This window comes from Pogoniulus pusillus, chromosome 34 (assembly GCF_015220805.1).
Source record: "Pogoniulus pusillus isolate bPogPus1 chromosome 34, bPogPus1.pri, whole genome shotgun sequence".
In the NCBI taxonomy this organism is placed as follows: domain Eukaryota; kingdom Metazoa; phylum Chordata; class Aves; order Piciformes; family Lybiidae; genus Pogoniulus; species Pogoniulus pusillus.
The window spans coordinates 10877412-10890842 of NC_087297.1; the positions used below are offsets into that span (position 1 = coordinate 10877412).

General features: G+C 47.6%; 1 protein-coding gene and 1 long non-coding RNA gene across 8 annotated transcripts in view; one reads left to right on the forward strand and one right to left on the reverse strand.

The window, feature by feature from the left end:
* Positions 1 to 13370, forward strand: part of LYN (LYN proto-oncogene, Src family tyrosine kinase) — a 51759-nt gene extending 38389 nt beyond the window's left edge. For 6 of the 7 annotated variants that reach the window (XM_064170598.1, XM_064170594.1, XM_064170593.1 and 3 more), the window contains exons 9-13: positions 6605 to 6787; positions 7673 to 7749; positions 9838 to 9991; positions 10444 to 10575; positions 12543 to 13370. In XM_064170598.1, the coding sequence (XP_064026668.1) occupies positions 6605 to 6787; positions 7673 to 7749; positions 9838 to 9991; positions 10444 to 10575; positions 12543 to 12745 (749 nt within the window). In that variant the 3' untranslated portion in view covers positions 12746 to 13370. Of the gene's footprint in view, positions 1 to 6604; positions 6788 to 7672; positions 7750 to 9837; positions 9992 to 10148; positions 10411 to 10443; positions 10576 to 12542 lie in introns of those variants that run through there. The other variant, XM_064170600.1, reaches the window with a different exon arrangement.
* On the reverse strand, positions 12438 to 12897 carry LOC135189852 (uncharacterized). The gene is made up of 2 exons (XR_010308331.1): positions 12820 to 12897; positions 12438 to 12642 (listed from the first exon to the last, which is right to left on the reverse strand). It is a non-coding gene; the product is annotated as an uncharacterized LOC135189852 (long non-coding RNA).
* Positions 13371 to 13431: the final 61 nt, after the last annotated feature.

Genomic DNA, 13431 nt, shown 5'->3' on the forward strand with positions numbered 1-13431 from the left:
TGCAGAAAGACAGCCCTGGGGCTGCTTGGTCTGGAGGAGAGAAGGCTGAGAGGGGACCTGATCAATGCCTATAAATAGCTGAGGGATGGGTGCCAGGGTGAAGGTGCCAGGCTCTTTCTGGTGGTGCCCAGTGATAGGACAAGGATAGAACACAGCAGGTTCCACCTCAACAGGAGGAGACACTTCTGTATGGATGGAGGCTGCCCAGAGAGGTTGTGGAGGCTCCTTCTCTGGAGACTTTCAGGACCTGTCTGGACACATTTCTGTGTGACCTGCCCTAGGTGATCCTGCTTTGGTAGGGGGTTGGAATGGATGATCTCTGGAGGTCCTTTCCAGCCCTAATATTCTGTGATTTTCATAAGAGAGGGTGTGTGAAGGGGAAGGTACCTGACAGAGACATGGAACAAATCACATGGTTTAGTGGGGGCCTGGCAAGGATTAATAATTGAGCTTGATGAGCTCTTAATGAGGGACAAGGATCTGCTGGAGAGGGTCCAGTGGAGAGCAGTGAGGATGATGAGGGGATTGGAGCACTGCCTGAGGAGAAGAGGCTGAGGGACCTGGGCCTGTTTAGTCTGGAGAAGACTTAGAGAGGATTTAATCAATGTCTATAACTATCTGAGGGCTGCAGGTCAGGAGGGATAGGACAAGGAGCAATGGATGGAAGCTGCAGCACAGAAGGTTCCAGCTCAACACAAGGGGGAACTTCTTCACTATAAGAGTCCCAGAGCACTGGCACAGGCTGCCCAGAGAAGTTTGGAGTCTCCTTCTCTGGAGCCTTTCAGTGCCTTTCTGGATGTGTTCCTCTGTGATCTGTGCTAGATTGTATGGTGCTGCTCTGGCAGGAGGGGTTGGACTCAATCTTGGGTCCCTTCCAACCCCTGACAGCCTGTGAGCTGCTATCTGAGAGGTGTCTGCCAACCAAAACGATTCTATGGTTCTGTTTAGGAAAAGGAAGCACAGAGTGATGCTGTTTGAATGGCAAATTCCACCCACAACTAGTGTCAGTCAGGAAGCTCCAATTCACTCACAGGCACCATCTCTAGACACAAACCATGTAGAAAAACCACAAGCAACACATCCCTCTGCTACCATACAGCCAAACCCAGCCTTTTAGCTGCCTTCATGAGAAAAGGCTTAAGAAACCCCCTGGCTACAGTCTGTGTGAGTGACAATTTACAGACTGCTTAAGACAAGCATCAGGCACGGTGCAGTGTTTTCTGGCTAATAAACCAGGTCAAGAAGTGTTTAGCTGACACTGAAATGCTCTGAAAGCTTTTTGTGGCAGGAGCTAATCTCCTGCTTGAAAATGGAGACCGTTTTGGGAAGTGACTCTTTCTGCACAGGCACACACAAAGGCATCGAACTGCAAAGGTGTCTCTGGTTCAAGATATTTTCCCCTCTTTGTGTCGTTATTTTAACACCTCAACTGGGCCTAACCCCTCCAGCTGAGTTGTTGCACTGTGAGAAAAATTATTGTGCTGTGAAAGTGATGCTGCATTTCCTCTGCTGGGCTTCCTTTCTGCAGAAAGAGAAGCTGATTTGCACAGTCTCGCTCCTCTCGCCGAACCACAGCATGGTGGGGGCTGGAAGGGACCTCTGGAGATCCTCTAGACCAGCTCCCTGCTAGAATAGGTTCAACTAGCTTGAGTTTCCCAGGATCACAATGACCAGGTGGGTTTGGAATCTCTGCAGAGGAAGAGATTCCACAGCCTCTCTGGGCAGCCTGTTCTAGCACTGTGTCACCCTCAAAGCAAAGAGCTCTCTCCTTACATTCAAGTGAAACCTCCTGTGTTCAAGTCCTGCACCTTCTTCTGTCACTGGCCACCCCTGAAAAGGTCCCAGCCTCATCCCCATGACCTCTACCTTTTAGCCCTTGGTGAGCATTGAGAAGGTCTCCTCTGAGTCTGCTCTTCTCCAGGCTGAAGGGCCCCAGGTCTCTCAGGTTCTCAGATCAGGAGTGTAGTTACTCTTGGAACCAACGAAGTTCAGGCTGGACAAGACATAGTAGGTCAGGTGTGGGCATCACCAAACACTGTGCTATGTAATGATCACCCAGGGGCACCAGGAGCTGTGTGGAGCTGTTGGGAAATAACCCAGTTGTTAGATCTCCTGGCTGGAGTTGTTAGGCTCTCTCCTTGTGTGGAGCAATGTTATACTGCAGCCATGGTGTGAATTAGAGAGGTTAGGCTCTCTCCTTGTGTGGAGCAATGTTATACAGCAGCCATGGTGTGAATTAGAGAGGTTAGGCTCTCTCCTTGTGTGGAGCAATGTTATACAGCAGCCATGGTGTGATTAGAGAGGTTAGGCTCTCTCCTTGTGTGGAGCAATGTTATACTGCAGCCATGGTGTGAATTAGAGAGGTTAGGCTCTCTCCTTGTGTGGAGCAATGTTATACTGCAGCCATGGTGTGAATTAGAGAGGTTAGGCTCTCTCCTTGTGTGGAGCAATGTTATACAGCAGCCATGGTGTGAATCAGAGAGGTTAGGCTCTCTCCTTGTGTGGAGCAATGTTATACAGCAGCCATGGTGTGAATCAGAGAGGTTAGGCTCTCTCCTTGTGTGGAGCAATGTTATACAGCAGCCATGGTGTGAATCAGAGAGGTTAGGCTCTCTCCTTGTGTGGAGCAATGTTATACAGCAGCCATGGTGTGAATTAGAGAGGTTAGGCTCTCTCCTTGTGTGGAGCAATGTTATACTGCAGCCATGGTGTGAATTAGAGAGGTTAGGCTCTCTCCTTGTGTAGAGCAATGTTATACTGCAGCCATGGTGTGAATTAGAGAGGTTAGGCTCTCTCCTTGTGTAGAGCAATGTTATACTGCAGCCATGGTGTGATTAGAGAGGTTAGGCTCTCTCCTTGTGTAGAGCAATGTTATACTGCAGCCATGGTGTGAATTAGAGAGAAGTACTCTTCCATTGTTTAATTACTGAACAGATTTCTTCATAGAGGGTGCCTAGAATTGTGTTTTCAGAGGGAAGAGTGTGCCACACAGAGGAACTGGGCTGCTCTGGAAAGAGAGCTCTGGAGTCCAGCAAAAAGCCACTAAGGTGCTTGAAGGGACTTGGAGCATCTCTGCTGTGAGAAAAGGCTGAGAGTGTTGGGACTGTTCAGCCTGGAGAAGGCTCTAGAGGGGTCTTACCAAGGTATTCAGGCAATACTTGTTTAGTCTGCAGAACAGGAGGCTGAGGGGAGACCTCACAGCCCTCTACAGCTGCCTCAAAGGAGGTTGGAGAAGTGGAGGTTGGTCTCTTCTCACGTGCAGGAAGTGACAGGACCAGAGGAGATGGGCTCAAGCTGTGCCAGGGGAGCTGCCAGTTGGATATTAGGGAAAAAGTTCTTCCCAGGAAGGCTTCTCAGGCACTGGAGCAGGCTGCCCAAGGAAGTGGTGGAGTCACCATCCTTGGAGTTATTTAAAAGGCAGCTGGGTGTGGTGCTGAGGGACATGGCTCAGTGGTAGTGGCTTGGCAGTAGTGTGGGAACGCCAGCGGTTGGACTCGACTGCCTCGGAGGTCTCTTCCAGCCCCACCAGCCCTATTCTGTGAAGGGTCTGGGGCCAAGCTGGCTGTCCAAGGCACTGCTCTGTCCAAATAATCATCATCAACTCCAGAATGAATACCTGGAGCACAGTTCTTGGAGGATCCTAGTCTAACATGCAGAGGAGGATGTGGCTCTTGGTGTCACCATCTGCAGCTGGCATCACCTTGAATTTTCAACAGAAGCCCACACTGCCAGCAGATTTCCTTCCTGCCATGGTATGAAAGGATTTCTGACCAAGGAGTGCATCTGGGCAGCTTCTTCAGTGCTGGGATGAAGCAGGGTAGCACTGCAGGAGCAGGGACTATGCTGTATGTATTTTTCTTCTTGGTGTGCACTGAGAGGATGTGAAGCCTGACTCTCTGTGGTGTGAATAAACCATGAAGAGAATCCTCAAGCAGGGCTAAGAGAGAAGTTAACAAGCCAAATGGAGCCATTATAGTGTCTTTTATTGATGAGACACATTCTGTTTGCATCTCACATGCAAAAGATTCTCTCATTTGGTACCCCCCCCCCAGTTCAGAGGATAAGAAAGGTGTATTTTGGCTGGTGTGTGTTCTTATGCAGCTCTTGGAAAAATGAGAGTAAGTCATAGTACAGAAACAAAGTAATAGAGGAAAGGGACCCCTCACAATGCAGAGCCCTGGACTGGGCTGCCAGAAGAATCTGGAAAGATTCCAAACCTGCTTGGATGTGACCTTGGGTTACCTGCTCTAGGTGAAGCTGCTTTGAAGTAGGTGATCTCCAGAGGTCCCTCCCAACGCCACCACACTGTGACTCAGTAATATCTGCTGAAATAGATGAATGTGAGAGAGATGAAGATCAATTTTGTGTTGTCCTCAGCTGATTTGGGTCTTGCCAGAGAGAGTGATTGGCACTGGAATGGGCTGCCCAGGGAGGCGGTGGAGTCACCATCCCTGGAGGTGTTCAAGCAGAGCCTGGATGGGACACTTAGTGCCATGGTCTGGTTGATTGGACAGGGCTGGGTGCTAGATTGGCCTCATGAGCTTGGAGGTCTCTTCCAACCTGGCTGATTCTATGAATTTGCTTTGTGTGTAGCCAGCAGAGGGTTGGGGCAGGCCATTTCCCTGCAGAAAACATCAGTGTGGGGGGGGTGTTGCAGTAACATCAAATCCCTCCAAGTAGAAGCCTAAGTGCTGGATCTCTTCAGGAATGTAAGATCCTACATCATTAACGTTCAGAGGAGTGTTGCTCACACTTGCTTCACAGAAATAATGACATTAATAGTGTGTTCAGTAGAGCATCCAACAAACTGGGAGAGGAACGAGTGCTCTGCTTTAGGGTATGGGGCAGAAATGATACAAATGAGCTTTCTGCTTCTTAAAGCAGAAGGAAATATAGTTCATATCTGTTTGGGGGTTTATTTTCTGCTAGAAATAGGCTGCATAGCTGAGCTTTAGCAGCAGATTTGACCTGTAGCTGTCATTTCTTATTAGTAGATCATTTAGAGGCACAGCTTTGGTAGGCTTTGACCTGACTATGCTTGCAGGAATACATGAAATTGCCAGGCAGATAGGATGCTGTGATAGTAAGAGTGGCTTCTCGCTGGGGGTGATCCTCCTGTAGAGAAAGCTGAGAGAAGAGGCCACGAGGATGCTTAGAGGGCTGCAGCAGCTCTGCTGTGAGGACAGACTGAAAGAGTTGGGGCTGTGCAGCCTGCAGAAGAGGAGGCTCTCAGGTGACCATCTTGTGGCCTTCAAGGAGCTGAAGTGGGCTACAAAAGCTCTGGGGAGGCACTTTTTAGGCTGTCAGTTAGTCACAGGACTCTGAAGAATGGAGCAAAGCTGGAGGTGGGGAGAGTCAGGCTGGAGGTGAGGAGGAAGTTGTTGAGCATGAGAGTGGTGAGAGGCTGGAATGGGTTGCTCAGGGAAGGTGGTTGAGGCCCCATGGCTGGAGGTGTTTCAGGCCAGGCTGGCTGAGGCTGTGGGCAGCCTGCTCTAGGGTAGTGTGTCCCTGAGCATGGCAGGGGGGCTGGAACTGGCTGCTCCTTGTGGTCCCTTCCAACCCTGACTGATTCTAGTGCCCTAGTTGCAGAAGGGGTTCCAGGCATGAGGCTGGCATGCAGAAAATGGTTGTAATTGTGGTGTTTAAAGCTGCTCCAGAATCTTGAGAGCCATCCACAGACTTGGTTAAGACTGAGACTGTTCCTGTTGACATCCATTAAAGCAGCTCTTGACTGTTTGAATATTTTATGGTCTGCTTATAAATGAAAGCTTGGTATGAAGATTGCTTTATTTTTAATCTTATTTTTCCAGATAACTGAGTTCTAGCTGATTGCATTAGGATGAGGGAGGTTCTTCTGCCCCCGTACTCAGCACTGCTCAGGCCACACCTTGAGTGCTGTGCCCAGTTCTGGGCTCCTCAATTCAAGAGAGATGTTGCAGTACTGGAAGGTGTCCACAGGAGGGCGACAAAGCTGTGAGGGGCCTGGAGCAGAGCCCTGTGAGGAGAGGCTGAGGGAGCTGGGGGGGTGCAGCCTGCAGCAGAGGAGGCTCAGGGCAGAGCTCATTGCTGGCTACAACTACCTGAAGGGAGGCTGTAGCCAGGTGGGGTTGGGCTCTGCTGCCAGGCAGCCAGCAACAGAACAAGGGGACACAGTCTCAAGTTGTGCCAGGGCAGGTCTAGGCTGGATGTTAGGAGGAAGTTGTTGTCAGAGAGAGTGATTGGCATTGGAATGGGCTGCCCAGGGAGGTGGTGGAGTTGCTGTCACTGGAGGTGTTCAAGGCTGAGTCACTTAGTGCCATGGTCTGGTTGACTGGCTAGGGCTGGGTGCTAGGTTGGACTGGATGATCTTGGAGGTCTCTTCTAACATGCTTGATTCTGTGATTCTAAAAATAAGGATTGGATTCTCTCCCACTGCACTGTTCTATCAGCTGCAAAATAAAAAGGAATTCCAGCCTAAATATTTGTGCTATGCCTGGCATTTGCTCTCCAGCTCTGAGCTGTTGCTGGAATCCACCCTCACCTGCCTTACAAATTCCTGCTAGTCAGTGCCACGCAGAGGCCTGAGTGACTTCAAGTGCCCTGATCATATTCCCTCCTTTTTTAGGCTACTACCACAACAGCACAAAAGTGGCAGTGAAGACTCTGAAGCCTGGGACAATGTCTGTGCAAGCCTTCCTGGAGGAAGCCAACCTGATGAAAACACTTCAGCATGATAAGCTGGTCAGGCTTTATGCTGTGGTCACCAAAGAAGAACCTATTTACATCATAACAGAATTCATGGCGAAAGGTGAGGACGCTGGGTTTGCAAGGAGTGCTTCAGCAAGGTTCTGCTGCTTCTCCTGAAGTAGTCTATTTTCATTGAAAAGGAAGGAATGCAAGATGAAAACTTGGGGCTTTTAGTGTTGTTCTTTTGAATGCTCTGCTGTCTACAACTACCTGCATCACAGAGAGAGTGATTTGCCGCTGGAATGGGCTGCCCAGGGAGGTGGTGGAGTCACCATCCCTGGAGGTGTTCAATCCAAGCCTGGGTGAGGCACTTAGTGCCATGGTCTGGTTGACTGGATAGGGCTGGGTGCTAGGTTGGACTGGATGAGCTTGGAGGTCTCTTCCAACCTGGTTGATTGTCTGATTCTATGTGAAGGGAGGCTGCAGCCAGGTGGGGTTAGTCTCGTCTCCCAGGCAACCAGCAACAGAATAAGGGGACACAGTCTCACGTTGTGCCAGGGGAGATCCAGGCTGGATGTTAGGAGGAAGCTCATGTCAGAGAGAGTGATTAGCATTGGAATGGGCTGCCCAGGGGGGCTCCATGACCTTGGAGGTCATTTCCATGTTTCTAACCCTATCCTTCTATGATTTTCTGGTCCCTGTGATTTTCCTAAGCAGCTTCCCTGATAATCCATAGCCCAAACTCAGCACCACTCAGCTAAAGTGTGAGTTGCTGGGAGTTTTTTACACCCAGGAAAATGGCAAAGCTTGGGTGCCTGCCATGTGGACTGGATGCTACACTGAATGTAAAGAGACTGCCTTACTACAGTCAACTTGAAAATACATCAAAACACTTCACTGCAAAAAAAAAAAGGGGGGGTGGGAAGTGATCCAGACAATGCAGGACCTCACTTGACCTTGATTTTGCCAATAACTGCCCTGAGTTCACCTTTCTCTGTCCTCACAGGAAGTTTGCTGGATTTCCTGAAGAGTGATGAAGGAAGTAAGTTGCTGCTTCCCAAGCTCATTGACTTCTCTGCTCAGGTAAGTTTTAAGAAAGATGCTCAGAGTTAAGGAGGTTTATGGTCTGGAACTTGCTGGGCAATTTAATCCTAAAGGTTTGTGTGTTTGTTTTTTTTTTCATTGAAGAAGAATTTAATGTTCAAATCAGTTTTGGTGTTAGCTGTGCCCTGGCACCAAAACCTTCCCATTCATTGCACCCCAAGCCCAAACAGCAGATAAGAGAGAGACACCCAAGGGGAGGGCAGAGAGGCAGAAGAGCCTCTAATTACTTCTGTTTTGTCTGTAGGTCTCTAGTACCACTCACCAGTGGCTGCTTCCTTCATTATAGAGCCTCTTACTTATTTCTAGAGGCTGTGAGCTGCAGGTGTCTCCTGTCTACACCATCAAAGGTTCTTTCTGGTCCAGTTGGGAACCCCTTGCCCGTTGCAAGGCTCTGCTCTGAGGAGTTTGTCAGTTTGTGAGAGGTTTGCAGTGGAAGGAGGTGGGAGGGCAAGTGGCTCTGCTTTTCCATTGCCCAAACACAGAAAGAGGAACAAGGCCCATGTGGTTCTGTGCTTTGAGGGGTAGCTAGCACTGGGTGCCCGCACAGCACCCCTGGGGGACTTGTGAAAGTGGATAAGCAGAAGTGATGTTTTCTTCAGACTTTGTTGGCTGTTGCTGCCTGCTTTACTGCAGGGCCAGAACCAGCACCTCTGGTGCTGTGCAGAGGTCTGTGCCTGGGACTTTTGCTGAGGGGGTAAGAGCCTCTGTCTGAGTCTGATGGGGACTGGGACTCCAGAAAGGCTCTCACTGCTTTGCTGCTGCTTTGGCAGCAGATCTAAGAGCCTGGGTGTTCCCCAGACCATATAGCTGGGGGTGAGCTCTCACCCACCCCCTGCCAGCTCAGGGAGCTGCCTGTGGCACAGGCTGGACCATGGGAATGGCTTTTCCCATCACCAATGTCACAAACAGGAGGAAAACTGAGAGCTTACAAGCATTGAGTTTATTTTTTCCTAGCTCCTCTGAATCCAGCATCTCCAGGTCAGTTTCATTGCTCTAAGTTTACAAACTCCTCTTGCAGTTTCTTCTTTTATTTCTGAAAATTAAAATGCTTTTCTTCAGGAGAAAACCAAACACACACACACACACAAAACCAAAAACCCAACAACAAAAAAAAGGTAAGTCTGGGGAAATCCTGCAGAAATTATCCCCAGTGACTATTTTGAGGGCATTAATCATCTTTAGATTAATTTGGGCTGCTGAAATACAAATCAGATTTACTTAGGATAACATCTGAGAGCTGGCTGTTGCCAAACACTCCTCATGTAGGAACATGTTGTTGTAGAAGAACATAAAGTTGTTTGCCCTGGCTTAGTAATTGTTTCCTGATTGTCCAGACTCATTCTGGGTAAAGTTGTTGTGTTTTTGGTTTTTAACTCTGTCTGCACTGTTTGTTTGTTAAGCTGTAAAAGAACATCTCTGTCTTAACTTTTTAATTTCTTCCATGCTTCTTAGGATTTGGAAATGAAACTTGTTGATAATTAGGGAAAAGAGCCCTTTTTGCAAGGGCTTGTAGCAGTAGGATGGGAGGGAGTGGATTGAAGCTTGAGGAGGGAATTCTCTGCAGCAAAGGTGGAGAGACACTAGAACAGGTTGCCCAGGGAGGTCATGGATGTCCCCTCCCTGGAGGTGTTCAAGGCCAGGTTGGATGAGCTCTTGAGCAAGCTGGGCTAGTGGAAAGAGTCCTGCAAATGGCAAGGGGCTTGGAACTGAAGAGCTTTCAGGTCCTTTCCCACTCAAACCATTCTATGACTCTGTGAATATTTTAGTGAAAATCTTAGGAATGTTTTAATTAAGATTTTTGTTTCAGGAAATGCCTCTGAAGCGTTGCCTCTCTACATCTGGTCACCTAAATGATTAATTTCAAGCTGCATAGCTATGCAGCTGGATTCACATGTGGCTTTTCCATGGCAATCACCTTTTCCTTTCTTCCAGCTCAAAAATATTCCAAAGGCACTGCTAATGACTAACTGGATGTGACTTTGTGGATAGCTTTGAGGAGAGAGGTGGGACCTGCTGGTGGTGGTGTGTGGTGCTGATACACTGAACCAGCTGTTTCTTTCATTGCAGATTGCAGAAGGCATGGCCTACATAGAAAGAAAAAATTATATCCATCGAGATCTGAGAGCAGCAAATGTTCTGGTTTCAGACTTACTGATGTGCAAAATTGCTGACTTTGGGCTGGCAAGAGTCATTGAAGACAATGAATACACAGCAAGGGAAGGTCAGGCTGCCTCTTTGTGCCTTTATTCACCCTCTTGCCCTTAGACAAGATGACCTCTGAGGTGCCTTCCAACCCAGTGCAATCTGTGAATGCACGGTGCAGCTAGATTAATTTTTAACCTGTTTGACTTTTAAAATAAAGTCTTGTCATGTTCCAGGTGGTGGGAATTGTAAGCCTGTTGCCTGGCCCTTGGGAGAAGGGAAAGCAGCAAAATTCACCATACCCAAGTCCAAAGCTGCTGTGTTACTTGCAGCATCTCCCTTCTACTGCTGACAAGGGACATGCAGTGTGGTGATGTGCATCCTGCAGCACATCTCTGCTGATGACTCTTGGAGAGGTGGTGGTCCCTTGTTCATCTAGGGGGTATCAGAGGCAAATCATTTAAGGGCTTTTAGGGAGCTGATACTGTGTCTTTCAAATTGCCTTTGCCTGAGACTGTGCTTCTGTTGCAGGTGCCAAGTTCCCTATTAAATGGACAGCACCAGAGGCAATCAACTATGGCTCTTTTACTATTAAATCTGATGTGTGGTCATTTGGGATTCTCCTGTATGAAATTGTCACATATGGAAAGATTCCTTATCCAGGTAAGCACAAGTGTTTGTAGCAGCACCTCTGTAGTGATGTTTTGCTGTTAAAAAAGCAGAGAAAACATGTAGGGAAAGAAAGATCTGCTGGATAGAGTCCAAGGGAGAGTTATGAGGATGACTGAGAGACTTGAACATCTCTCCTGTATAAAGGCTGAGACTCATGTCCTGTTTAGGCTGGAGAAAAGGAAGCTGAGAGAGGACCTTACCAATGGAATAAGAGGGAGCAGCCTGAAGCTGTGACTGGGTAGGTTTAGATGGAACATTAGGAAAAAAAAATCATGGAAAGAGTGGTCAGGCACTGGAATGAGTTGCTCAGGGAGGTGGTGGAGTCACCAACCCTGCATGTGCTTAAAGGTCGTTTGGATGTGGTGCCTGGGGATATGGTTTAAGATGAACCTTGTAGAGCAAGGAGAGTGGTTGGAGTAGGTGATCCTGAGGGGCTTTTCTAACCTGGCTGTTTCTGTGGTTCTCAACTCTTAGCCCTACAGCTAGGTTTGGGCTGCCTTTACCTCTGTAAAACATTTGTACTTTAAGAACAAACTCAGCCCACGGAGCAGACAGGGTAGTGCTGTTCTGCTGTGGGAAAAGATCTCTCTTCCAGGGGAAGTCTGGGCAGATTGTTTTGTGTATGGGAGCATTTTTATGAGCACCATAAATAGGCTATACATTGTGGATTCATTTGTCAACCAGCAATTAAAAGCAGACCTTTCTTGACTGCAGACTGGAAGATTTTAATGGTTTGCAGGCATAGCTTGCATTTAAACTGCAAAAAGGATCTATGTCTATATTGAATAGCAACAGAAATTGTCATAGCCTGTTAGACTGAAGGGGCATAGTGAAGGGCCAGAAGGACAGCAAATTAAATGGGTAGAGATGGGAGAGGTTTAGGCAAGTGAATCCAGCACAGCAAGAGCAACCTGGTGGTAGGTTGTAACCAGCAGCCACTGGAGAGAAACACTAGAACTGAAAAATGAATTTAATATGAACACTTCAAAATATTATGTTTTAATTATTAGCTAGCAAGTGTTCAGCATAAAGCTGCCTGTGAAACAGGTTGAGTTGAAACTGGCAAAGGGTTAAGACCTGTGAAGGTTGCTGGGGAGGAAGTTATGAGTCTTTTTATGCCTCTGAAATGATCTTCTGCAAGGTGGTGTTGAAATCCTTCTGTGAACCAATCTGTCATGGATTGAAAAAAGAAGGGGGGGAATGGGAGAAAAAGGGAGCTGAGGAGGATGGAGTCCAGGGCAGGTCTCTCTGAAACAATAGTCAGCACATAAGGCTCAAGGTACACTGTGGGTACTTCAAATTGCTATGCTCTGAAAGACAACCATACCAGGGAAACAAAGCAAGCTCAGCACAGCTAGCAAGATGGTTTTGTGCAATAGGATGAGGAAGAGGGGAAGGGAAATTGCCAGTTACACATAATGCTATCACGAGTGACTGACCAGTGGCATGCAAGCAGCAGCACTCACCCACAAGCTGATGTGGAAGAAAATCTGAAGGTGGTACACTTCTGGACAGTGTGGTTAGCCAGCAGCTAACCACATCAGCTGCTCTCTGTCTTTGTGTGGATGGGATGTGTAGCAGGAGGGTTAGAAACTCGGAAGCTAGACACAACAGCTGATGCTAAGACAGGCTTTTGCAGAACAAATGGTGGGAGAATTGGTCAAAAGAACAGAATGGAGCTTGTCTGGAGACAAGAGTTATGATCTCTCTGATAGTCTTGTTGGACTTGGCTCTAAAGAGGTTGAGGCATCCAATAAAGGAAATGGAAATCTCCCCCTGCTAATATTTTCAGAGCAGGTCTTGTGGTGCTGGTGCACAGTAGCCTTGCTTATTTACCTTATATTAATAGCTACCTTTAGCTAGAAGTCTTGTCCTGCTGGGTGAAGACCTTTAATATGGAGAAATGTTCCTTTAGGATCTGAGAGCATTTCAGCACAGCTTTCTTTCTTCCACTGAAGGTATGAGCAATTCAGACGTGATGGTTGCTCTTCAGCGAGGGTACCGAATGCCACGCATGGAAACCTGTCCAGCTGAGCTTTATGATATCATGAAAACATGCTGGAAAGACAAAGCAGAAGAGAGGCCAACATTTGACTACCTACAGAGTGTGCTTGATGACTTCTACACAGCAACAGAAGGGCAGTATCAACAACAGCCATAGAACAGAGAACACTTTTTCAGTTGCCATGGCTCACTGGCACAGACTCATTTGGACAGACTGCTCAAGCCACTTACTTCACGAGTCTTGATGTCTGAACTGAGTGTGGAAGCTGAAAAGCTGAAGGAAAGAGTAATTCTGCAGCAAAACAATCATGGTTTTGTTTGGTTAAAACAGCTCCTCTGAAGCAAGCTTGACATTGTCCTTAAATGCTCTGTGGTTTGCAGCTGCAGAAGCACCCCAAGGCAAGCAGGCTTTTTGGGGTGGGGCAGGAGAAGGAAGTGATCATGGTGCAGTTTGGCAACATCTTAGGATCCAAATCGTGCAGTACATTACGAGGAGACCTTTATGGAAGGGGCAAGAAGATGCACAAACAGCTGCTTGCAAAAGAAAGAGTCGAGAACGAGAAGTTGCAAGTTTAAGACATGGTGATGTTGTTAATTTTTTTTCAATTCAGCATATTATGAAAACTTTTTTTATATCCTTGTTACCCTGCACTGGTAGCTGGAGCACTGTCACCTCTTGTAGGACTTCCTAACACTGTCTTGGTTTCCTCTAAGGAAGGGTTGTAAAGAAGATGAATCTTTTCTGCTGTATTACCCATTCTGAACTTGAGATCCTCTCCAAAGCGTCTCACAGCTGCACAAGTGCAATATGAACAGGTGGCAGCACACCTTGCTCCATGCTCA